Below are 27,219 nucleotides of genomic sequence, written 5' to 3' on the forward strand. Positions count from 1 at the left end.
GTTCCGGCCGTTCCCTTACATAGCCGATCCCTTGTTCACTTATCTGCATGCAGAAGCTGAACGACGATCAAGAAGCGAACACATTCTCGCTCATCATTCGGTCGGGGCAGCATTTACACTGAGGCCTCAGTCACACGGGTGTTTTTTGGTCCGATTTGCAGACGCGCTTGCGATCTGCAGATACATAGACCCAATGCATAGCAATGGGATCAGTCACATGGCCGTTTTTGATGCGGATGTGCCCATGATTATATGCCACACCGATTCGCAGAACGCATGTAACTGTGTTCTGCGCAAATCGATGTCCTTGTATATGCGCTCAATAGGGCCGGCGGCAGCAGCGCCGTCCCCATTGAGAACATATACCAAAGATTGTTCTCCTCTGTCACAGCTGTGGCAGAGAAGAACAATGTTCTCCCATTGAAGTCAATGGAGCCGGCAATACAGCCGGCTCCATTGAAAGCAATGGGCTGCTGGCAAGCGCTGTATTAATTTTCGGGGAAGGGCTTAAAATATAAGCCCCTCCGTGAAAACCATGCAAAAAAGTGTAAAAAATTAAAAAATATATATGTTCACCTTTTTGCAGCTGCCGGAGTTCAGCCGCGTCCAGCCGGCAGTTCTCCTGAACTGCTTTCTGTAGTATTCAGCAGGTGGGGATTTAAAATCCCCGCCTGCTGAATGGGCTGCCTCTGATTGCTCACAGCCCTCAGCCAATCAGAGGCAGCTCTCACTCACCCATTCATGAATATATGAATGGGTGAGTGACTGCTGCCTCTGATTGGCTGAGCACTGTGACCAATCAGAGGCAGCTCTCAGCTATTGAATAATGATTTTTTTGAGAGCATCCGTTATGCGATCCGCAAATCGCGCGAAAAATCGCCCGTGTGACTGAGCGCTGCACGATAATCTTTGGATACAGGATTCTGAATGATTTATCGATCCATATAAAAGGGCCAGATCTGTATATTTAGTGCCGAGAGCGGGATCAGATCCCATCCAATCCCATTCTATGGAATAAATATCCAGCTGCTGTACAATGATAGGCGACGGCTGTTCGTGTTTTTTGGGAAGGATCCCAGCTTTGAAGCGGTTTGGACAAAGATTAGCTTTGGCGCTGCATCTGTCATAAGTGCAGAAATCACGCATCACCTAGAGGAACGTCCGGCTCAGACTGCCCAGTAATGACGATTCGGAACCTACTCTGCACTTTGCATCCAGGGGAGAGGATGAGGTCGTCCACTGCGACGCTTCCCACCGTCCCGTTGGCGGAGCCTTCAATGAAGATCTGGGAAGCAGAAGAAGACAGCAGGGTAATAAGACCAGCACCGTGTATACAGAGGGCAGACCGTGTAATGCAGCAAACCGCGCAACTTGCAGCACAGCGGACCTCCTGGCGCCATCTCATGGCGGCTGTACGCTACATTCTGAGCGGAAAAGTGCTGCATGACCATAATTATGGCGCAAACATTGCACGCTGTTGGAAACCTCGCGCAGGTCACTTACACCAGCGTGATAACCAAGATGACATGATGCACTGGGTTCTGGTGCATTGCATTGTGGGAGATATAGTGAATTCAGCAAAAAGCAAAACCACAGCCTAGTGTACAGGGCCAGTTACTACAACTCCCAAAAGCAGCATAACTTAACCCCTTCCTGACATGTGCCATACATGTACAGCGCATGCCAGGTGTCACTTGGGAGCTAAGCCCACTCCATAAAAAGGTGGTCTAAAACAGCCGACACCGGTCCACAATAGGCATTAGATACCGCTGTCAGTTCTGACGGCAGCATTTAAATGCTGCAATCAGGATTCAAATTCCCATCCCTGTAATGAAATCATAGGGTGCTGTTCGTGTGTCATGGCAGCCAGGGGCCTTCTGAATGCCCCCGGGGCTGCAATGTATAATTGTGTATTGAGACGAGCTTGTCAGAATATAGTATAATGCAATACTATAGTATTGCACTACAGTGTATATGTGATCAACCTAATGCAAGTTTAAGTTTCTGTGGGAAACAAAAGAGGAAAAGAAAGTTGTCACATCATTAAAAGAAATTCAAAAATTGGTATTGCTGCTCCCGTAAAAGTCCAATTTATTAAAACACATTATTAATCCCGCACGATGAATGCTATGAGACCAAAAACACACACCGTTCCCACGGCATGAAGTATCAGATCCCTCACCGCATCAGGCGGCCGCTGCGTGCCGCATCACAATCCAGTGACCGCTCAAGTGTTACCTGGAATGAAGCGCTCTGATTGAAGGACACTCTCTCCCGGACCCACGACGCTCCCCGCTGTCCCTGCAGCTTTAGCGCGACCTGTTCCTTCCCAGCGGAGTGATAGCCCACAGACAGCGAGCCGGCGCTGGAGCCGTCCATATAATAGTAGAAGACGAGCTAAAGGGACAAACAGACAATAAGGGCAATGAAGAACGACTCCAGCCACAACCATCAGTCACTGGCGGGGAGTCCGGGGCGCACAGACACGTCAGAGGCTCCAATCTGCAGGGCGCCTGCGCTTACACCCACTTACCATCCGAATACCAGCCATTGGCTTCAAATGAGAGAGATGAAGAGGAGCCGGACTGTAAAGAATCCTCATAAGGCACCTTCATTCCTTTGGAAACCTGAATTCATTGAACTGGTCTTCACACGGGCCGATTCAGAACGTACGGGGGGCAAAATACCAAATACACTCATTGTCAGAAACCATCCCGCTTCTGGAAGAAGTTGTTGTTTTGCTGTAAAACTCGTCCTGCGGTCCCATCTCAGGCCGATATACAAATGATGAGAGTTGTGGTGATTAGATGGACGGTCTTGTCACTGGAGGCCCTAAAAGTGGTTCCCCCCTTGGCCTATAAGAGGCCCTTGGAGGCTCCTTGTGTGTAGTGACCCCTTCGTCTGCTTGTAGAGCTTGTTGACCACTAGACGCCTCTACGACGCAGAAAAGAGATTTCACCCCGTTACCAAAGTCTGAGAGGGGCGCAATATTGGGATGGGAGAAGCTGGATGGTCGGATCGACGAATTGTCAGCCACCGTGCCGTTCTGATCAGACTGTTAGGGGGTGTTGGGATGGGGGCACACAAGATGACCGGGCTCAGGACGCCCCCTACAGACCAGTAGAGAGTAGCATCTGACCAGACTGTTAGGAGGTGTTGGGACCAGTGGATGGGGGCGCCCCATGTGACCGGGCTCAGGACGCCCCCTACAGACCAACACTAGAGAGGAGCGTCAGACCAGACTGTTATGGGGTGTTGGGACCAGTGGATGGGGGCACACAAGGTGACCGGGCTCAAGACGCCCCCTACAGACCACCGGTAGAGAGTAACGTCTGACCAGACTGTTGGGAGGTGTTGGGACCAGTGGATGTGTGAGGGCACACAAGGTGACCGGGCTCAGGACGCCCCCTACAGACCACCAGCAGAGAGGAGCGTCTGACCAGACTGTTAGGGGTGTTGGGACCAGTGGATGTGTGAGGGCACACAAGGTGACCGGGCTCAGGACGCCCCCTACAGACCACCAGTAGAGAGGAGCGTCTGACCAGACTGTTAGGAGGTGTTGGACCAGTGGATGGGGGCACACAAGGTGACCGGGCTCAGGACGCCCCCTACAGACCACCAGTAGAGAGGAGCGTCTGACCAGACTGTTAGGAGGTGTTGGACCAGTGGATGGGGGCACACAAGGTGACCAGGCTCAGGACACCCCCTACACACCACCAGTAAAGAGGACCGTCTGAGCAGACTGTTATGGGGTATTGGGACCAGTGGATGGAGGCACACAAGGTGACCGGGCTCAGGACGCCCCCTACAGACCACCAGCAGAGAGGAGCGTCTGACCAGACTGTTAGGGGTGTTGGGACCAGTGGATGTGTGAGGGCACACAAGGTGACCGGGCTCAGGACGCCCCCTACAGACCACCAGTAGAGAGGAGCGTCTGACCAGACTGTTAGGAGGTGTTGGACCAGTGGATGGGGGCACACAAGGTGACCAGGCTCAGGACACCCCCTACACACCACCAGTAAAGAGGACCGTCTGAGCAGACTGTTATGGGGTATTGGGACCAGTGGATGGAGGCACACAAGGTGACCGGGCTCAGGACGCCCCCTACAGACCACCAGCAGAGAGGAGCGTCTGACCAGACTGTTAGGGGGTGTTGGGACCAGCGGATGTGTGTGGGCACACAAGGTGACCGGGCCCAGGACGCCCCCCACGGACCACCAGTAGAGAGGAGCGTCTGACCAGACTGTTAGGAGGTGTTGGGAGCAGTGGATGGGGGCACACAAGGTGACCGGGCTCAGGACGCCCCTTACAGACCACCAGTAGAGAGGAGCGTCTGACCAGACTGTTAGGAGGTGTTGGGACCAGTGGGTGGGGGCGCCCCATGTGACCGGGCTCAGGATGCTTCTTACAGACCAACAGTAGAGAGGAGCGTCTGACCAGACTGTTATGGGGTGTTGGGACCAGTGGATGGGGGCACACAGGGTGACCGGGCTCAGGATGCCCCCTACAGACCACCAGTAGAGAGGAAAGTCTGATCGTCCAACAAGCACCAGCAGCTCCAACTGTTTCAATGTCCACCATTCAGAGATAGGAGGCGCCATTGGTACACCCGTGTCTGTTGGAACCATTTCAAGGCACTTGGCTGAAGGACATTTGGTCTTATGGCCCCCATTACATGTACAACCTATGACACCAACTGTCGCCTCCGTTTGCAGTGATGTCATGAATGATGAAACTGGACACTAGAGGTGGCCCAACAGGGTACTAGAGCCTCCATGCCCGCCTGCATCAGATCTTGTATTCAAGCTGGAGGTGGTACAACAGAGTACTATAGCCTCCATGCCCACCCATATCACATCTTGTATCCAAGCTAGAGGCGGCCCATCAGGGTACTAGAGCTTCCATGCCCCCCGTATTACATCTTGTATCCAAGCTAAAGGTGGTACAATAGGGTACTAGAGCCTCCATGCCTGCCTGTATCACATCTTGTATCCAAGCTAGAGGTGGTACAACAGGGTACTAGAGCCTCAATGCCTGGCCGTATCACACCTTGTATCCAAGCTAGAGGTGGTACAACAGGGTACTAGAGCCTCAATGCCTGGCCGTATCACACCTTGTATCCAAGCTGGAGGCGATACAACAGGGTACCTAAGTCTACGAGGGGCCAGTTTTCTGCAATAAATGGGCCTTTTGCTCTGGTATCGTAATCACTTAGGATTCTTTCAGACCTGCGCTTGAGTCAGTGAACAGAACAGATCAGCGCCAGGATGCCACCTTTGACTATAGTGGGGTCCGCCCGTTTTCAGGCCAGTTGCCTGGTTTTGGGACGGAAGAGAAAGCGCTGGATGTTTCTTCTGGTTTTTGCAGCTGGATCTGCAATGGAAGCTCCTGTTTGTGGAACCGGCCTTACTTCAATTCCGACTCCTCCTAGGGAAGGGATGTCACGGACTATGAGTATATATATATACTTCTAGGGAAGGGATGTCACGGACTGTGAGTATATATATCTCCCTCTAGGGAAGGTATGGCTTTTACAAGGAGTGTATAATTGCTCGTCTTCCATAGTATCATCACTGTTGGCGGCACATCCGCCATCCACTATGATGCACAGTAGGTGCGATGCAACGTGAGCGTTTGCTCGCTCGTCATCTGTTGGGCGCAGCGTCACCCGCCCACTGATCGGTCCTATAAACTTGTTAAGGGTCAGTTAGACATGCCAGATTGGTGGTCAGCCATGGGAGATAAGCTTTTGCCAGGGGTGTCTGACCGCAGCGTGCGGCACATCTCACTACTAACGAGTCTTGTAGGAACCTGTTGGAGCTGGACTCCCCGCCGCCCCCGCAGCTTCCCAGGACCATCTGAAAGCCACAGCGTCGCATCTACTAGCCGCTCTTCCGGCTAGCAAGGGCAGAACGTACGTAGCACAGCAGCGTGTCATCCGTCTGCAGTACGGGGCTCTCCACCCGCTGGGCGCCATTCTGAGGAGCTCGCAAGAAAAACCCTGAAATGTAGAGAACAGGAAAGCATCATCCAGAGAGATCAAATAGTAGGTCAGCAGACCCCGAAATCCCAAACACCCCCAGATACAGAATAGATACAGCCTGAGCGAACCCGAACTACAACCCCCATCATGTAATATTAGGAAGGCTGTTATAAGCTCTAAAGTCTCTGTGCTGCCAAGTATCTAAGGCAATTGTTTATGATACTGTCTGCTGAGTCGTGTATCTAATCCTCTCCTATGTGATACTGTCTGCGGAGCCGTGTATCTAATCCTCTGCTGTGTGATACTATCTGCTGAGCCGTGTATCTAATCCTCTCCTATGTGATACTGTCTGCGGAGCCGTGTATCTAATCCTCTGCTGTGTGATACTATCTACTGAGTTGTGTATCTAATCCTATCCTGTGTGATACTGTCTGCTGAGCCGTGTATCTAATTCTATCCTGTGTGATACTGTCTGCTGAGCCATGTATCTAATCCTATCCTGTGTGATACTGTTTGCTGAGCCGTGTATCTAATCCTATCCCGTGTGATACTGCCTGCTGAGCTCTGTATCTAATCCTATCCTTTGTGATACTGCCTGCTGAGCCGTGTATCTAATCCTCTCCTATGTGATACTGTCTGCGGAGCCGTGTATCTAATCCTCTGCTGTGTGATACTATCTACTGAGTTGTGTATCTAATCCTATCCTGTGTGATACTGTCTGCTGAGCCGTGTATCTAATTCTATCCTGTGTGATACTGTCTGCTGAGCCATGTATCTAATCCTATCCTGTGTGATACTGTTTGCTGAGCCGTGTATCTAATCCTATCCCGTGTGATACTGCCTGCTGAGCTCTGTATCTAATCCTATCCTTTGTGATACTGCCTGCTGAGCCGTGTATCTAATCCTATCATGTGTGATACCGTCTGCTAAACTGCTGTATCTAATCCTATGTGACACTGTCTGCTGTATCTAATCCTCTCCTGTGTGATACTGCCTGCTGAGCTGTGTATCTAATCCTCTCCTGTGTGATACTGTCTGCTGAGTTGCTGTATCTAATCCTATGTGACACTGTCTGCTGTATCTAATCCTATCATGTGTGATACTGTCTGATGAGCTGCTGTATCTAATCCCGTCCTGTGTGATGCTGTCTGCTGATCTGAAGTATCTAAGCCCAACTTGACAGCGCCCCCCATCATGGACTGTGAGCGCACCTGATGGGCGGTTCGTGGTGTGGTCCCTCTCCGGTGTGGTGTTATATCCGTTCACTCTCCCCCACGAGGAGTTCCATGTACACAGGTCACTCTCAAAGCTGCAGGCCTGGAACATGTCTGGAATGGGAATACGGATACGTTTATACAGGAACACGAGGCGCCGACAACCAGCGAGGCGAACCGCGCCGAGGACGCCGATCGGCTGGTCATGCCCCTCCTACACCAGGGCGGCTCCACCCGCTGGTAACAATGGAGGTACACATCCAGTTGTGCAGCTTCTCTGACAAGGACAGGATATTCGGGGATACGGCACGCAATCCGCTGGTCATTCCAAATGGCGGGACTTAATCAGGAAGGCGACTACGCCTACCCCATATATACAGGTCCAACACCGCCATGTATACAATCTTATGTACACCGAGAACACAACGTGCAGCGCCTGCAAGGGCCGAACCCAGACGGACAGAAGTGTGGATGAAAGAACTTACCGCAACCCGCCTCATCGGAATTATCACCACAGTCATCAGTGCCATCACAGCGCGAGTCCGGCTCCACACAACTGCCACGCATGCAGGAAAACCGCTCAACACCGCAGTCTGTCTGCAGACCTGGAGAGACAACCCAACTCAAAGAAATCCATAGAAGCATGTGCAAAGGGACTCTGTGCCGCCCACAGGGGGCAGTATTATAGTAGTTATATTCTTGTACATAGGGGGCAGTATTATAGTAGTTATATTCTTGTACATAGGGGGCAGTATTATAGCAGTTATATTCTTGTACATAGGGGGCAGTATTATAGTAGTTATATTCTTGTACATAGGGGGCAGTATTATAGTAGTTATATTCTTGTACATAGGGGGCAGTATTATAGTAGTTATATTCTTGTACATAGGGGCAGTATTATAGTAGTTATATTCTTGTACATAGCGGGCAGTATTATAGTAGTTATATTCTTGTACATAGGGGGCAGTATTATAGTAGTTATATTCTTGTACATAGGGGACAGTATTATAGCAGTTATATTCTTGTACATACGGGGCAGTATTATAGTAGTTATATTCTTGTACATAGGGGGCAGTATTATAGTAGTTATATTCTTGTACATAGGGGGCAGTATTATAGTAGTTATATTCTTGTACATAGGGGGCAGTATTATAGTAGTTATATTCTACTACATCGGAGCAGTATTATAGTAGTTATATTCTTGTACATAGGGGGCAGTATTATAGCAGTTATATTCTTGTACATACGGGGCAGTATTATAGTAGTTATATTCTTGTACATAGGGGGCAGTATTATAGTAGTTATATTCTTGTACATACGGGGCAGTATTATAGTAGTTATATTCTTGTACATAGGGGGCAGTATTATAGTAGTTATATTCTTGTACATAGGGAGCAGTATTATAGTAGTTATATTCTTGTACATAGGGGGCAGTATTATAGTAGTTATATTCTTGTACATAGGGGGCAGTATTATAGTAGTTATATTCTTGTACATAGGGGCAGTATTATAGTAGTTATATTCTTGTACATAGGGAGCAGTATTATAGTAGTTATATTCTTGTACATAGGGGCAGTATTATAGTAGTTATATTCTTGCACATAGGGGCAGTATTATAGTAGTTATATTCCTGTACATAGGGGGCAGTATTATAGCAGTTATATTCTTGTACATGGGAGCACTATTATAGTAGGTATATTCTTGTACATAGGGGGCAGTAATATAGTAGTTATATTCTTGTACATAGGGGGCAGTATTATAGTAGTTATATTCTTGTACATAGGGGCAGTATTATAGTAGTTATATTCTTGTACATAGGGGGCAGTATTATAGTAGTTATATTCCTGTACATAGGGGACAGTATTATAGTAGTTATATTCTTGCACATAGGGGCAGTATTATAGTAGTTATATTCCTGTACATAGGGGGCAGTATTATAGCAGTTATATTCTTGTACATGGGAGCACTATTATAGTAGGTATATTCTTGTACATAGGGGGCAGTAATATAGTAGTTATATTCTTGTACATAGGGGGCAGTATTATAGTAGTTATATTCTTGTACATAGGGGGCAGTATTATAGTAGTTATATTCTTGTACATAGGGGGCAGTATTATAGTAGTTATATTCTTGTACATAGGGGGCAGTACTATAGTAGTTATATTCTTGTACATAGGAGGCAGTATTTTAGTAGTTATATTCTTGTACATAGGGGGTAGTATTATAGTAGTTATATTCTTGTACATAGGAGGCAGTATTATAGTAGTTATATTCTTGTACATAGGAGGCAGTATTATAGTAGTTATATTCTTGTACATAGGGGCAGTATTATAGTAGTTATATTCTTGTACATAGGGAGCAGTATTATAGTAGATATATTCTTGTACATAGGGGGCAGTATTATAGTAGTTATATTCTTGTACATAGGGGGCAGTATTATAGTAGTTATATTCTTGTACATAGGGGGCAGTATTATAGTAGTTATATTCTTGTACATAGGGGGCAGTATTATAGTAGTTATATTCTTGTACATAGGGGGCAGTATTATAGTAGTTATATTCTTGTACATAGGGGGCAGTATTATAGTAGTTATATTCTTGTACATAGGAGCAGTATTATAGTAGTTATATTCTTGTATATAGGGGGTAGTATTATAGTAGTTATATTCTTGTACATAGAGGGCAGTATTATAGTAGGTATATTCTTGTACATAGGAGGCAGTATTATAGTAGATATATTCTTGTACATAGGGGGCAGTATTATAGTAGTTATATTCTTGTACATAGGGGGCAGTATTATAGTAGTTATATTCTTGTACATAGGGAGCAGTATTATAGTAGTTATATTCTTGTACATAGGGGGGCAGTAGTATAGTAGTTCTATTCTTGTACATAGGGTGGCAGTATTATAGTAGGTATATTCTTGTACATAGGGGACAGTATTATAGTAGTTATATTCTTGTACATAGGGGGCAGTATTATAGTAGTTATATTCTTGTACATAGGAGCAGTATTATAGTAGTTATATTCTTGTGCATAAGAGGGCAGTATTATAGTAGTTATATTCTTGTACCTAGGAGAGCAGTATTATCGTAGTTATATTCTTGTACATAGGGGGGCAGTATTATAGTAGTTATATTCTTGTACATAGGGGGGCAGTATTATAGTAGTTATATTCTTGTACATAGGGGGGCAGTATTATAGTAGTTATATTCTTGTACATAGGGGCAGTATTATAGTAGTTATATTCTTGTACGTAGGAGCAGTATTATAGTAGTTATATTCTTGTACATAGGAGCACTATTATAGTAGTTATATTTTTGTACATAGGGGGCAGTATTATAGTAGTTATATTCTTGTACATAGGGGGCAGTATTATAGTAGTCATATTCTTGTACATAGGGGCCAGTATTATAGTAGTTATATTCTTGTACATAGGGGGCAGTATTATAGTAGTTATATTCTTGTACATAGGAGAGCAGTATTATCGTAGTTATATTCTTGTACATAGGGGGCAGTATTATAGTAGTTATATTCTTGTACATAGGGGCCAGTATTATAGTAGTTATATTCTTGTACATAGGGGGCAGTATTATAGTAGTTATATTCTTGTACATAGGGGGCAGTATTATAGTATTTATATTCTTGTACATAGGGAGCACTATTATAGTAGTTATATTCTTGTACATAGGGAGCAGTATTATAGTAGTTATTTTCTTGTACATAGGGAGCAGTATTATAGTAGTTATATTCTTGTACATAGGAGGCAGTATTATAGTAGTTATATTCTTGTACATAGGAGGCAGTATTACAGTAGTTATATTCTTGTACATAGGGGGGCAGTATTATAGTATTTATATTCTTGTACATAGGAGGCAGTATTATAGTAGTTATATTCTTGTACAAAGGGAGCAGTATTATAGTAGTTATATTCTTGTACAAAGGGGGCAGTATTATAGTAGTTATATTCTTGAACATAGGAGGCAGTATTATAGTAGTTATATTCTTGTACATAGGAGGCAGTATTATAGTAGTTATATTCTTGTACATAGGGGGCAGTATTATAGTCGTTATATTCTTGTACAAAGGAGGCAGTATTATAGTAGTTATATTCTTGTACATAGGGGGCAGTATTATAGTAGTTATATTCTTGTACATAGGGGGCAGTATTATAGTAGTTATATTCTTGTACATAGGGGGCAGTATTATAGTAGTTATATTCTTGTACATAGGGGGCAGTATTATAGTAGTTATATTCTTGTACATAGGGGGCAGTATTATAGTAGTTATATTCTTGTACATAGGGGGCAGTATTATAGTAGTTATATTCTTGTACATAGGAGGCAGTATTATAGAAGTTATATTCTTGTACACAGGGGGCAGTATTATAGTAGTTATATTCTTGTACATAGGGGGCAGTATTATAGTAGTTATATTCTTGTACATAGGGGGCAGTATTATAGTAGTTATATTCTTGTACATAGGAGGCAGTATTATAGTAGTTATATTCTTGTACATAGGGAAGCAGTATTATAGTAGTTATATTCTTGTACATAGGGGGCAGTATTATAGTAGTTATATTCTTGTACATAGGAGGCAGTATTATAGCAGTTATATTCTTGTACATAGGGGGCAGTATTATAGTAGTTATATTCTTGTACATAGGAGCAGTATTATAGTAGTTATATTCTTGTACATAGGGGGCAGTATTATAGTAGTTATATTCTTGTACATAGGGGGCAGTATTATAGAAGTTATACTCTTATACATAGGGGACAGTATTATAATAGTTATATTATAGTAGTTATATTCTTGTACATAGGAGTAGTATTATAGTAGTTATATTCATGTACATAGGGGGCAGTATTATAGTAGTTATATTCTTGTACATAGGGGCAGTATGATAGTAGTTATATTCTTGTACATAGGGGGCAGTATTATAGTAGTTATATTCTTGTACATAGGAGGACAGTATTATAGTAGTTATATTCTTGTACATAGGGGGCAGTATTATAGAAGTTATACTCTTATACATAGCGGACAGTATTATAATAGTTATATCATAGTAGTTATATTCTTGTACATAGGAGTAGTATCATAGTAGTTATATTATAGTAGTTATATTCTTGCACATGGGGGGGTGTAATATATTGATCTTTATCCTTTTATTTCTATGCTACTATAAAAAAAATGGCGCAGATGGAGCACCATATAATTTGAGTCACACCGTACCTTGAAGGCTGCAGTGACGAAACTCCAGATCATCCACAGCAAAGTCTCCCTGACTAAGAGCACCCCGAGAGGCAGTTATGAAGACCTAGAGAACACGCACACGTTAAAACTACATCGCACACATAAGCAGCATATTTGTCAGATGTGATGTGAGGGGACGTTTAACCTGGAACTCTCCAGGGATCCTGCCGGTGAATACGACCACTCGCCTCCATAACTTTGCGCTGCTCTGCTTGCTCTCCCACAAGGTATACGTCTGGGTACTGTCTGCCAGATGCACCGAGAGAGTCCCGTTCACCTCAGGAGAATCTAAGAGGTTGGAAATATAATTTTAGGTTTTTGACGACTAATTGTAAATAAAGATATTTAAAATAGAAAAAATAGGTTTAATAGGTAATCAACGAGACTTAAAGCTGCAGGATGACGCATCCAAGAGAATAAAGTCATCGGGTGGTTCAGGAATCCTTTCATTTAATGAACTGAATCTAAGTAGTGGCCCAAAGTTGGGGTGTCTTAAACTTGTATGTCTGATGTAATCTGTCCTTTGCATGTTTGTATGTGTTAGTGTGGGTCTGTGTCCCTTTAACTGCATGAGCGATGTAGTGGGAGGACCAGAGTAACTTCGGGGAGGAGTTTTAGGAGAGAGCAGGAAAGTTCGAGAATGTAGTCGGTGGAGGAGGACATGTCTGCGGGAAGCTATTGGTTCCATCTGTGCAGAGCCGCGGGCCTGTCTCACTTGCCGTAAGATGTATTCCCTCTTGGGACCGAAGCTCAGAGCAACTGCTTCCACTGCCACTGGGAGTGTGCCCGGGGACCGTCCAATCAGATAACTAGGACTGAAGAAGTCTCAATAACGGGAAGGAAGGGGACTTCTAATAAGTGTGTGTGAAACCGCATGTGAAGAAAAGAAGTCTACCCAAAGTGATGTGCCTAAAAATGTCAATGTATGTGCACTTTGAAAATCCAAAACCCTGTCAAATGTGAGTAAAGGCAAAGCGTGTACCTGCGGTTTATGAAAACTATTCTCTTGGCTGTGGACTCTCTTATTTTACACCGAACGATCCACCTCTCATGAAGAGGTACTGGCGTCACGTGACAAGATCGTTAAAGGGGTTGTCCCGCAGAAGCAAGTGCAGTTATACACTTCTGTATGGCCATATTAATGCACTTTGTAATATACATCGTGCATTAAATATTGGCCATACAGAAGTTATATACTTACCCCCTCCCGGTGCTGGCGTCCCCGTCTCCATGGCGACGACCAAACTTCTCCTCTGGTCGCCGCAACAGTCGCGCTTGCGCAGAGAGAAATCCTCTTCTGGATGGTCCGGGCTCACGAGCTACGTCCTGGCTTCTCCCCCTTCTCAGCGTCATCGCGTAGCTCCGCCCTCGTCACATGGTGCCGATCAGCCAATGAGGTGGCTGGAATCGGCAGTGGAGCGCAGACAGCAGAAGAACATCCACGGTGCACCATGGGAGAAGACCCGCAGTGCATCGTGGGAGAAGGCCAGCGGCAGCCATCTTGGAAAGAAGATTTTTTTAAGTTGCTGAACAGGGATTCAGGTAAGGGAATTTTTTTTTTTAATAACACCTGGCAGCAGTATTCCTTTACAGGTAATGGGGGACTGGGGAAAAAAATTTTCTCTTTAGGCGCGGGACAACCCCTTTAAGGACAAGTATCAACGTTATTCATTTTTTGCCTGCTTTGTTTGCATTGCGTGTGGCCGAGCTGGGATATGCAGACGCCGCTATTGGGAGAGATCATAGAGCCACCCACGACAACCATCGTAGTTTTCTCGTGGTCGCCCCTGCAACGGTAAGCCCTCCTCTCAGGTGCTGCACCTACCTGCAGAATACATGTGATAGTAGATGTGGATTTCACAAGTAGCAGCGGCATCTCTAACGACGGGTGACTGCAGTCGCGCGAATGCAGCTGATTTACCACTTCGACCTTCCGCCATCATGAACCAACCTGTGAGGAAGAAATAGTCACCCATCTTTTCTGGCTTCCAGAATGGCAAGTCTGCTGGTGATTGCAGTAAAGCTGGTTATAACTGAGGAACTAGGCAGATTTACAATTAAAGATTTTACGAAAATTGGGCAATATCTACTTTTTTTTAGGGAAATGTTCTAATAACGGACCAGAAGCAAACTGTATGAGAGATTTACCCCATCGGTTCCCCAGTGTGTGGTCAGCGTGGGGTCGTGACCGCCCCATAGCGGAGCTCCGCCTGTCTCTCACCCATCGGTAGTCAGAAGTGCTGATGTCTTTCCATCCACAATCGTCATGTTCAAAGTCACAGCTGAGGGGTCTCCCCAAAGCCGGAGAATAGCGGTGATAACCTGGAGAAAGAGACGACCATCAGACGGCATAAAGGATAATAGTATTCACACTCCACCCTAAACCAAAGCCTGAGGGGCCCGGAACCTGCGTGCCGCAACGTCCTGTTACAAAGGCGTCACTTAAGCCGTTGCAGCACCTGCGAATGGCCCGGCAGACTTAAAGAGAACAGCGCACTGCTTGGCGTACATGGATCTCCGATTCCCTTCACTGACAGCAAGCAGTAATACTAGGGGATTAATCACCATTTAGGATCACCATCTTCTCTACCTAAGACGGTTGGTGTCACTCATGAAGACACTAGACCATCGGACTTCTGGAACTCTCTGCCAGTTTCATTGTATTTGAAAACTATACTCACTGGAATATGACGCAAAACCTGGCCGGCTGACCACTCGCTGTACATCCTATGTCCCTCGCTAAACTGGCCTAATGCCTTAACATCACATCTGCGGTTTAAAGTCTATTTACTATCACTTTGTCGGTCTCTTTTTAGACTGGGTATGCAGTCTCACAGGAGCTCTACGACTTCTAGCTCCTTCTCTGACCGGGCTCACCAGCAGGCGTGAGTGGCACGCCCGCAACTCTTAGCAGACACTTCACTACCTTAAAGGGGTTGTCCCGCGCCGAAACGTTTTTTTTTTATTTCAACCCTCCCCCCCCCCCCCCGCCCCCGTTCGGCGCGAGACAACCCCGATGCAGGGGTTAAAAAACATCACCGGACAGCGCTTACCTGAATCCCCGCGCTCCGGTGACTTCTTACTTACCCGGTGAAGATGGCCGCCGGCATCTTCTCCCTCCATGGACCGCAGGGCTTCTGTGCGGTCCATTGCCGATTCCAGCCTCCTGATTGGCTGGAATCGGCACGTGACGGGGCGGAGCTACACTGAGCCCCATTGAGAAGATAAGAAGACCCGGACTGCGCAAGCGCGTCTAATTTGGCCATTAGACGGCGAAAATTAGTCGGCTACATGGGAACGAGGACGCCAGCAACAGAGCAGGTAAGTGAAAAACTTCTTATAACTTCTGTATGGCTCATAATTAATGCACAATGTACATTACAAAGTGCATTAATATGGCCATACAGAAGTGTATGACCCCACTTGCTGCCGCGGGACAACCCCTTTAACTACCAGATGCACTACCACAGAGCCCTCTAGAGGACATTCCTGGAACTGTCTCATCAGCAACACCCTTACACGGTGACATCTAGTGGCGATATCCGGTACTATTTAACCACAAGGAAGAGGGATGGCAACAAAATCAGTTAGAGATCGAGCCCCCATTATGTGCGCGCGATTCCCCTGCTGCATGCAGCATTTTTCTGTAGATCTAATTATTTCTGTTTGGAACAGCCGCCATTGATGAGGTGTGATGACTCACCGCAGTCGCGCTCATCGGCGCAGTCCCAGCAGTCACATATAAAGTTACAGCGCTTCTCTGCGGGGCCGTCATACGACGAGGAGGAGGATGAGCGAAGAGCTGGGGAGACAAAAGATGCGAATCAATGAGCACAGTAAAAGCCGTTTAACCCTGTATCTCCCAAGAATCAGCGTTGACAGACATGCCCGGTTGCCACTTATCGCCCCATTCATGTATATGAAAGAGTGGCTATGAGGGAGTCCAACATACAACAAGTATGACGGTACGGAACAAATATTGTACGCCCGCCTAAACACATCACTGGATCCCAGCTATGCTTCAGGCCAATATACACTGAACTTTATTAGAGCCCTGGCCCTCTCACGATTGGCGCTCCCCGCTATGGACATTTCCCCCGTGACCGCAGAGCATAAAATCACGTGACAAGTTTTCCGCGGATCAGTTTCAGTGTGAATCCACATTAGATGGGAAAATCCAGCGATCGGAGCGACTTCCAACGAGGCCGGTCATCAGTGCTAGACTAGCCGGGGCCTCACTGCCAATCGCGTTTTTTTTTTCCGTGTTAGAGAGTGAAGAGTTTACATAGAATGGCGCGATTAAGGAAAACACCCAGCAAAAGGGGATCCTGTGGACGGAAACAACTCATCACTGAAAGGGGTCGGAGGAGGATGTCAGGAATCGCTCTGACCAACAGGCTGCACAGTCGACGGAAAACAACGCTGGTGCTATGACTAACGTGTCCGAACGCACAACCCGCCGTTCCTCCGCACGGATGGGCTATAATAGCAGACGAACAGTTCCAGCGCCATCGTGTGTAAGAGAAACAGGAAGACGAGACTCCAGCGGGCAAAAGAGCACAAAACTTGTATCACTGAGCAGCGGAGAAACATCCCCTGGTCGGAGGGATGCAGATTTCTGTTGCTGATGGGAGGTCAGAATTTGGCGCAAGCAGCATGAATCGCTGACCCCTTCCTGTCAGCTGTCAGAACATGTCAGCACCGCCATCTAATCTGCGGCAACTACAAGAAGCTTCCTGTCCGCAGGGGCCGGTATTCCTGCAGAACCACTTCATCACCGAGTGGAATCTCCGCCATTAATTGCTGCGGTTCTGAGGAGGTCCAACGTGCTGCTACACGGGGTCAGTAATAAAGTGGCACATCCATTATGGAGATACACGTCCCCCTGCATTGGCAGCATGTAATCAGTGACTGCTCAACTCCTTGGGGACTACAAGTCCCAGTATGTCAGGAGGGCGATTAGAACGAGCAATGAAGCTTTCAAAGTACTGCAAATCCTAACAGAGCTGGGTAGCCTGAGAGTTGTAGTCCTCCAGAACAATATTGTCATCTGCAAGCGTCACCACGAGAGTTAATGAGACAATTAACCCTTCAAAGCCAGGCAGATCCAATCGCCAGCACTTACCGGAGCCGAAAAAGACGAGAAAGAGCAGAGAGATGTCGACGCTCCACATGATATAATCCCGAGAGAACTCTGAAGACAGCGGCGGGGATCTCTCAGGAGAAGCGAAGTGGACTTTCACCCCTGGAGGAGCGCAGGACATGAGACCTGCAGACACCGCCACAAAAGGGGAAGAAAGCAGGAGCAAGAAAAAACGTTCCCGTTTGCTTGCAGCATTGCACCGTTTGAAAACACAGACTGGCTCACGCCTTAGCGTACGCCCCGCGTAATATGTGGTGCTAAAAGCCCATTGATTTTTATTGGGCCCCTCTGCAAACCAACAGGTTTGGTAAAGTTTACGCCACAGACTGAAGCAAATAATAGCGCAGACCTAGACCGATGGCCCCATGTGAAGAATAGAAAAAAACTATATCGCAGTGTGCCGCATCCCGGTCTGTATCATGGCCAACAACAGGACAAGCAGCTCGTGACGTCATCAGATGGATCGGGAGCACTGCGCACTCCAGCAGGTCACATGATTCACTCTATGATGTCACAGGTTGGGGACCTTTTACACAGGACAACCGGTCGGTCGTAGATACCAGAGAAAAAAAGCTGTCAGTCAATGGCTGAGGGTGTAGCTGCCTGCAGCTCATGAATATCCAGGAATACCTTAAGTAGTCCTCTATGGAGGCACTGTTACTAATAAAAAGCAAGTTTCTCCAAAACTCCTGCACAGATCCCCACAGCAGACATGTCACTGCAATCACTATGACGGTCACTCCCTTGTGCTGCTCTCTGAGATGGTGACAGTTTGCTTTCCGGCGTTACTCTATACTCCCGCTGACGCTCTATTCTGGTCATTGTTTCCGATGCTTCAAAGATGGCATGCCCAATTCACCAACTCAATACATCATCCCTGCACCGGAAACCAATTGATCGGCCCACATACCTCAGATGGGACAGTTTACATCCCAAACACATTAAAAAGTTCATTGTCTACAGCCAGGCCATCAGATACACCCAGATCTGCTCCAACCCAACAGACAGAGAAACATCTATACCATCTTAAAGGGACATTTATAAATCAGGGCGACCATCCCACCTCAACTGATGACCAAATTACCAGAGCCACCAGAATAGGCAGAAATCACCAGAGCCACCAGGATACCCAGAAATCACCAGAGTCACAAGGATACCCAGGAATCACCAGAGCCACCAGAATAGGCAGAAATCACCAGAGCCACCAGGATACCCAGGAATCACCAGAGTCACAAGGATACCCAGGAATCACCAGAGTCACAAGGATACCCAGGAATCACCAGAGCCACCAGAATAGGCAGAAATCACCAGAGCCACCAGGATACCCAGGAATCACCAGAGTCACAAGGATACCCAGGAATCACCAGAGCCCCCAGGATACCCAGGAATCACCAGAGCCACCAGGATACCCAGGAATCACCAGAGTCACAAGGATACCCAGAAATCACCAGAGCCACCCGGATACCCAGGAATCACCAGAGCCACCAGGATACCCAGGAATCACCAGAGCCCCCAGGATACCCAGGAATCAACTACTCCGATACACAAAGAAGGAAAGAAACTGTTGTGTGCCTCTAGTAGTGACCTACAATCCACAGCTGGAGGTACTAAGGAAAACTGCAAATAAACTCCATCATACCTACACAAGGATAACCGTCTGACCACCATATTCCCGGACCCTCCGCTTCTGTGTTACAGGCAACCTCCAAGTCTGAGGAGCTTTATAATCAGGAGTGCATTGTCCTCCGACACACAAAAGGGGAGCTTATCTCTGTAATGTGAGGAACTGCAAGACCTGCTGACATGTACGGACCACAGACAGGATACATAACCCCAACACACAGCAGGACTATAAGATCCCTGTAATGTAAGGAGCTGTAAGACCTGCTGACATGTACGGACCGCGGACAGGATACATAACCCCAACACACAGCAGGACTATAAGATCCCTGTAATGTAAGGAGCTGTAAGACCTGCTGACATGTACGGACCGCGGACAGGATACATAACCCCAACACACAGCAGGACTATAAGATCCCTGTAATGTAAGGAGCTGTAAGACCTGCTGACATGTACGGACCGCAGACAGGATACATAACCCCAACACACAGCAGGACTATAAGATCCCTGTAATGTAAGGAGCTGTAAGACCTGCTGACATGTACGGACCGCCGACAGGATACATAACCCCAACACACAGCAGGACTATAAGATCCCTGTAATGTAAGGAGCTGTAAGACCTGCTGACATGTACGGACCGCCGACAGGATACATAACCCCAACAGACAGCAGGACTATAAGATCCCTGTAATGTAAGGAGCTGTAAGACCTGCTGACATGTACGGACCACGGACAGGATACGGATCCCCAACACACAGCAGGACTACAAGATCCCGGGACATTCACATGTTCCACGTCTGATGTTGTGTACCTGATCCGCTGCAGTAAATATCCTGTTGGGGGTCTTTATGTTGGGGAAACAGAACAAAAACTGAAAGTGAGAATGAGATCTCATCGCTACACGATTAAAGAGAGAAAGACAGAATTACCTGCGGCCGAGCATTGTTCCAATCACAGACACAACAGAGAAGATTCGAAAGTTATAATACTGAAGGGCAGTTCCAAGTCACAAAGCGATAGCAAAATTTTGGAATATAAATTTATAACAACTTTTTACACTTTCAATAGAGGGCTAAATTGTTCACAAGGATTCATGCAATGGGAAGTATGAGAAATCTATAGCACAGATAACACTCTGGCCTGGTGACCCCCTAACACTAATTCAGAGACCATAAAACCTCCATCTTTATCAGTGACTATTTAAAGATGTTTGTTTCTGTTGCAGAATTCCTTTTAAGTGCGAACCAATCCCATCCATGTCTGTGCCTTGTCATAAGTATGTATGATGTGTGTATAAATATCCATGCCTCTTCAGATCTATTCCATTTAAGCCTGAAGCAGAACCCTGCGTTGGTTCGCAAGCTCGCTGTAACATCATGTATTTTTGTTAGCCATTAAAAGGTCTCATATCTACAAGATTACGTGGTTTCTCTTGCTGAGAAGGATCACATTTGACTCTACCAGCGACACCGGACCAAAACTTTGTTTCAATTCACCAAGTGAATCACTGACCTCAGCAGTCACATCATCACTATGGCGCACGAGCAAACAGATGAGCAATTTTCTTACTTTATGCTGATCCTGGCATCCATTTACATTTTTGGGGTCTCACAAAACCCTTTACTAGTTGCATCCAGTCTACACAATGATCTGTAGGGTAAATACATCAGCAGCACACCTGTTGTGCTGATAGTTTGGTGCAATGTGTCAGTCCAGAGCGCAGTCTGCATAGTTGTATAGGCAGCCGCTGCAGCAATGGAGGGAAACATCCATTATCAGGAAGTAAATGCGTGGCTGATGTTTTTATATGTCAAATATGCGCATGCAGCGCGGCGCCGTGACTGGCTTGTGAAACAGATAATGACTGATACTGTGCACATCACATCTGACCTTAGCACCAAACTCTGCTGATCGCAGCTATTAAGCCATAAAGTACTCTATCAGCTGGTTACAGGACATTCTAGAATCCAAACCCCACCCTTATCGACCAGCAAGACTCGGGGGTCATTCACCCAAGTGCACTGGCTGCATTAACTGGCAATGTGGTGTCAGTGCAATAAGCAGGAATTTATACATTGAATCAAGAAATAGAAGCCTTTTGTTATATACATAGCAATCAGACTAAAATGGAAAGTGTTGGCCCCTTTAAAAAGTAATGAGGGAAAAATTATATAGTGTGATGAGGAGAAAGCAAGTCTGTTATATAGTTTTTTTCTCCAGTATATTCACTACGAAAAATGAACTGTCAGATGAGATGCAGAGTGATAAAGTAAACTCTCCACTAAAAGTTTCCAGTCTGACCCAGGAAGAAGTGCAGACCACCTTAAAAAGATTAACCCTTTAGTGACGTAAGCCAAATTTTGGAAATCTGACAAGTATCACTTTAACATAAAATAGCTCCGTAAAGGTTTTGCATATCTAAGTGATTCTGACATTGTTTTTTTTGCCACATATTGTACTTCATTAAGTGGTAAAAATAGACCGATATAATTTGTGTATGTTTATTAAAAGCGCTAAAATTGGGAAAAGGTTTTTGAAAATTATCATTTTTTTCCACATTTTCAACTGTAATATGTCAAATATGTGCAAACATACTGTACAAATTTTTGATGAGATATATATGTTCATCTGTTTACTTTATTCTGGAAGCACATATGAAAAACTTTAGTTTTTCTTAACTATTTAGGAGACGTATAAATTTCACATTAATTGTTAAAATTTTGAGGAACAAAACAAGGCCACCGGTCATTGCTCCAGGCCCTCGGGCCAAGGAGATTTTAAATGACCTAAGCCCTCCCCAGCTCCTGCGCTCGCGTCCGTCATCTTGCCAGTGGGTGCATGCACAGAAGCTGGAAGAGGTCCATGGAGGAGGATCGCGTCAGGGGTTAAATGTGGAGGCTCTCGGCTTAAATTTCCCAGAGAATCTTCGGCTTCTGCACATCTGTCCACCAATTTGCTGACGGGTGCATGCGCAGAAGTTGGAGAAAGGTCCGCGGATAAAAATCCCATTGTGGGCCTTGGGTAAATGATTTCATCTCTTCTCACGGATCGTGAGGTGAAATTTTAACTCTTTTAAAAACCTTTTTATGTTTTACATGCTCACTGTTGTCCATTGGATAACAGCGATCACGTGACTGGGGACTGCAGCCCCCGGTGATGTCTCCTTGCTTCTGGCTACCAAGGAGATTTAAAATTTCACGGGCTGTCCAGCATTCTGCGCATGCACTCGACATGATGTGAGTGGCGCGCATACGCAGAAGCCAGTGACAGGTCCCTGTAGTACCAGATCGCCGCAGGACATCAAGGAAGCCAGAGGTGAGTAATTTTATTTCTTCTAACGGATCCGATCTGGGAGGAGAGATGAAACTAACTTTTGTTTAAACTTTATGCCATGGTACCTCCGGTAGCCAATAGCAGGGAGCTGTCACACGCATGGACCCCGGGGCTTTAGTCTACAGGGCTGGTGTGTTGTTATGACCCTGTAGATTAAAGTCCAGAGACCCAGGATGTGAAAACACATATGGATGGTCACTAAGGAGTTAAAATACACGAATTACCGGGTCCCGATGGCATATACCCACGTGGTCTAAGGTAATTAAGTAATGTGATAGACTCTTGTTTCTTATTTTTAAAGACTCTATAGTTACAGGGTCTGTTCCACTGGATTGGTGCATAGCCAATGTGGTGCCGATATGCAGAAAGGGGTCGAAAAGTGAACCTGGAAACTACAGACCAGTAAGTCTGACTTCTATCATGGGTAAAATATTTGAAGGGTTTCTAAAAGATGCCATCCTGGAGGACCTCAAGGAAAATAGCTGTAATAGCATGGGTTTATGAGAGATACCTGCTCTTAGAAGCTGATCAGGTTGGTTTGACATAAGCGAAATGTTCTAGACTGGACCAGAGAGAGTCATTGGATCTCGTGTATCTGGACTTTTCAAAGTGATTGATACTATGCCACAAAAAAGGTTGGTATATAAAATGAGAAATGTGTGTAAGTGGGTAAGTAACTGGTCAGTGATAGAAAGCAGAGGGGGGTTATAAATGGTTTATACTCTGATTTGTTCACTGTTATCAGTGGGGTACCACAGGGGGCAGCATTGAGCCCTATTTTGTTTCATATATTTATTAATTACCTGGTAGGATTGTACAGTAAAATAATGTTTGCAGATGATACAAAACTACGTAAAACAATTAACACAAGAGGACAGAATGCGGGTGCATACAGATCTGGATAAATTGGGGATCGAGCAGATGAGGTGTAACGCTGATAAATGTGCGGCTCTGCACACGGGCAGGAAATACATGTCACCATTACACACCAAATGGGAAACCACTGGGGAACAATGACATGGAGAAGGACTTGGGGGTTTTAGTTAACTGTAAGCCTAACTGCAGCAACCGGTGTCAGGCAGCTGCTGCCAAGGCAAATAGGATCATGGGGTACATCAAAAGAGGTCTAGGGGCGCAAACAAAGATGACACGATGACTGTATTCTGTCGGTCGGTACGATTACAGCAACACATTTATTTCACTTTTTTCCCCCTCCATTGCTTTTAAAAAATACTATATTTTCGACCACCGGACACTTCTGACCGCCAGAACCTTTTTATCTTTCTGCTAATAGGCTTTGGGAGGGCTTGTTGCTTTGCAGGATGTCCTGTAGTTTCTATAGCTACCATTTGGAAGCACATGACTGTTTGATCACATTGGGGTTTTCTTTTGGAGACAACGTCTGCATTGATTGGTTCTTCAAACTCTGCTCAGCCAATCACGTTGTGGAGGCGGGATTAATTTGTTGAGACGTGGCATTGATTTGCCAAATCCTAAAACCCTCTTCCACCACGATTGGTTCTTCAAACTCTGTTCAGCCAATCAATGCTGCGCTCGATGAACTAATCCGAGGGGTGTGATTGGTTCATCCATCTCTGCATTGATTCGTTCTTCAATCTCTGCTCAGCCAATCAATGCAGAGATGGATGAACCAATCACACCCCTTGGATTAGTTAATCGAGCGCAGCATTGATTGGCTGAGTAGCGCTGGATGAACCAATCAAAGTCATTGCTTCCTGGAGGCGGGATTTTTGAATCCCGCAACCAGGAAGTGATTTTCTGTGGGTGAATGAGGACTACATGACGCCCCGCTGCGGGAGGACCCAGCCCGAGCCTGCTAGTTAAGTATTTATTAATTTTTTCTTTCTTGGGATGCAGCTAGGGCTTATTCTAGGAGGAGGGCTTAACCTCACAATAAAATCACGCAATTTTATCACTGACAGCAGCAAAGCAATAAACAATTTTTCACAAGAAAAACGCATCACTGACGCTACAAAATTGCGGGAACACAGCTGCAAAATCGCCGTCGGTCGTGTGAAAGAGTCCTGAGTCACAACAGTCTACTATCAAAGTGAAACAGGATGAAAGAAAACCCTGTTCACGGGGAGAGGAAAAAAAACACGCTGCAGATTGTAACGCTGCCGTCACTGCACATCGAACCTGCGGATCCACTGCGGAAGTTCCACAACAGATCCGCAGCGTTTCCGAATGTGTGAACGCACCCCAAATGAAGTTTTCATTTAGAGCTATGTACCCCTTATGCACAGGATAGGAGATAAATGTCTGATCTCTGGGGGTCCCCCACCGACCTCGAGATCGGCGCCCCCGAATGTAAATGGCGCGGCGGTGCTCATACATTGCTATAAACCCATAGAATGTGACATTCATCTCCCTTCCCTGCAGTCTCCTTCTGACATCCGCTGCTCCTTGGCATAGCGCCATCTCCGGCTTCACGGTCCAGAAAGGCAACGGGAGATTTCCTACCAGGCAAGGATCAACGCGGCACGGCGGCGCGCCGACACTGACATAATACAGAGTGATATCACTGCAGACTCTTCACCGCGAGGGGCTCACAGCGTAAATGATGGAGGCAATGAGGTCTAAAGGCGGAGAACCAGAGCTGCGCGCCAAATCCTGCCCTTTGCCACCGCACAGCGCCAAGAGCACGGAGGAGGCGGAGGACTGGACGGCGCCGAGATCATCTTCAGCATTTAATTGCAAACATTTCCAAGTCTTCAGTAATGAGGCTTGCTTTGGATATTTTGCAGGGATCTTAACCCCTTCAGGACAACAGAGCTGGCGTTTTTTTCCTTCCGTTTTTCATCCCCGCCTTCTAAGAGCCGTAGTCGTTTTTATATTTTCCCAGTGACGCCGCTGGCAGGGGCTTGGTTGTTTTTCGGGAGTTGTATTTTTTATTGGTACCTTTTTACGCACCAAAAACCTTAAAAACACATTTTTAAGAGGGAAGAAATGAAAATATGCAATTATGCTACTTTTTTTGGGTGGGGGGGGGGGGGGGGAGTGAGGTTCGTTTTTACAGCATTCACAGTGGCTCATTGGGCAGTGTGAAGACTTGGGGGTTTGTGGGGGGCATTGTGGGCCGCAGACTTCTTTTTGGTTACTTTTTAAGATTCTACAAAAAAATTAATCTGGAATTGAGTTAAACATTTTTTTACCATGGGAAATAAATAAATAATGTAATATTTCCATACTTCGGACATTCCCGTACATGGCGATACCAAATATGTGACTTTTTTATAGGAAAAAAAAAAATTTGAAAAAGGGGGTTTTGCGCTTCTGACGCCCTATAACACGGCCCTTTTTTTCTTCTTCATCAAGTGGAGTGAAATGGAAAAAAAACGCTAAATTCTGCCATCCTTGGGGGGAGGGGGGGGGGTCTTGCTTCTATGGCGCACACACTGCAGCAGAGACAGCTTTATTCCGCGGATCGGCACGGTTACTGCGATGCCAAATTTATGTAGTTTTATTTGCTGTACTTTTCGAAAGAATAAAATATCTTTGGAGAAAATGACACAATTTCCTTCAGCGTCTTCTGAGCGCCATTTTTTATTTTCCACCGCCCCAGTTGCGTGAGGCCTGTTCTGCGCGGGCGGCCTGGAGTCTCTATAGTTACTATTTTGGAGCGTAACTTTAGGATTGCTTTTTGTTACATTTTTTCAGGGGAGACCTGATGACCAAAAGCAGCGCCGTTCTGTTCCTTTTTTCCTGATGTTCGCGGGCGAGATAAATAATACGTTATTACTCAAACGTTTATGGATGCAACAACACCAAATATGGGGGTTTTGTTTAACATAAATATAGCAAAAGGGGTTTTGTTAAAATTGTATTACCTTTTGTATGAACCTGCGATGGTGTGAGCGCTCCTGCAGTATGATGCAATACCATAGTATTGCATTATACCGCGATCTCCTGTGGCAGCCCTGGGGACTTTCAGAAGGCCATGGCAATCGAATGGTAACCCGCAATCTAATTTGGGATGCGGTTTGTTGAGAAGGGCTCCCCGCTGCGCCGGTAGCAGCAGATGTCGCTGTGGAACATCCTCCGCATGGCTGCAGCGTGTGATGTACAATGAGGGACATTCACAGCGGGTTGTGGGCGGATCTGCAGCACATCTTGTACGGCGGATGTGCAACAATTTTTGTACCATTTATTGTGGATTTTATGTCTTTTCGCTGCAGCAGATTTCACACTTTGAAGGGCGGCTGCGGATCTAAATCCCCATGAGTGTAAAGGCATCCGACAAGTAGTCCTCCACATTAGGGCTTATTCAGACAGGTGTATATCAGTCAGGTTTTCACACCCGGCCGATATACGCTATCACTTCCCCCCGGCTCCCTGACATGTCCCATACCAGCACTAGAACCTAGTCTGTGAGGCTGCAGGCAGGCGACAGGTCCCCTTTAAGGCGCACGGTCAGATGCGCGGTCAAAGTGCGTGATAATGGAAACCCGCAGCAGAAATCCTCGCATTTAAAGGGTTTCTCCGGGACGTCCACTAGGGGTAACCGGGACACATGGTAGGTCGTCAGCAGATGCTCCGTGGAGGCCACTGCTTGGGATTACCGCTGTCCACTGTTCTCGGCTGTCTCGCTGTCAGTGCGGGCAGCGCAGGGAGCAGATGGCGCTCCGAGCTGGTATTGCACTGAATTCAAAT

At 46.1% G+C, this 27,219-nt stretch overlaps 1 protein-coding gene across 3 annotated transcripts in view; it reads right to left on the reverse strand.

The window, feature by feature from the left end:
- The window catches only part of MAMDC4 (MAM domain containing 4), a 46,268-nt gene extending 26,848 nt beyond the window's left edge, over positions 1–19,420 (reverse strand). The window contains exons 1-11 of one of the 3 annotated variants that reach the window (XM_066580147.1): positions 17,575–19,420; positions 16,153–16,251; positions 14,598–14,771; positions 14,275–14,400; positions 12,595–12,737; positions 12,429–12,513; positions 7,683–7,802; positions 7,195–7,311; positions 5,919–6,001; positions 2,239–2,397; positions 1,201–1,285 (exon numbers count right to left, since the gene is read on the reverse strand). In XM_066580147.1, the coding sequence (XP_066436244.1) occupies positions 1,201–1,285; positions 2,239–2,397; positions 5,919–6,001; positions 7,195–7,311; positions 7,683–7,802; positions 12,429–12,513; positions 12,595–12,737; positions 14,275–14,400; positions 14,598–14,771; positions 16,153–16,251; positions 17,575–17,713 (1,330 nt within the window). In that variant the 5' untranslated portion in view covers positions 17,714–19,420. Of the gene's footprint in view, positions 1–1,200; positions 1,286–2,238; positions 2,398–5,918; positions 6,002–7,194; positions 7,312–7,682; positions 7,803–12,428; positions 12,514–12,594; positions 12,738–14,274; positions 14,401–14,597; positions 14,772–16,152; positions 16,252–17,574 lie in introns of those variants that run through there. The other 2 variants (XM_066580148.1, XM_066580149.1) reach the window with 2 other exon arrangements.
- Between the last annotated feature and the right edge of the window lie 7,799 nt (positions 19,421–27,219).

Source organism: Eleutherodactylus coqui, chromosome 10 (genome assembly GCF_035609145.1).
Source record: "Eleutherodactylus coqui strain aEleCoq1 chromosome 10, aEleCoq1.hap1, whole genome shotgun sequence".
Lineage (NCBI taxonomy): Eukaryota > Metazoa > Chordata > Amphibia > Anura > Eleutherodactylidae > Eleutherodactylus > Eleutherodactylus coqui.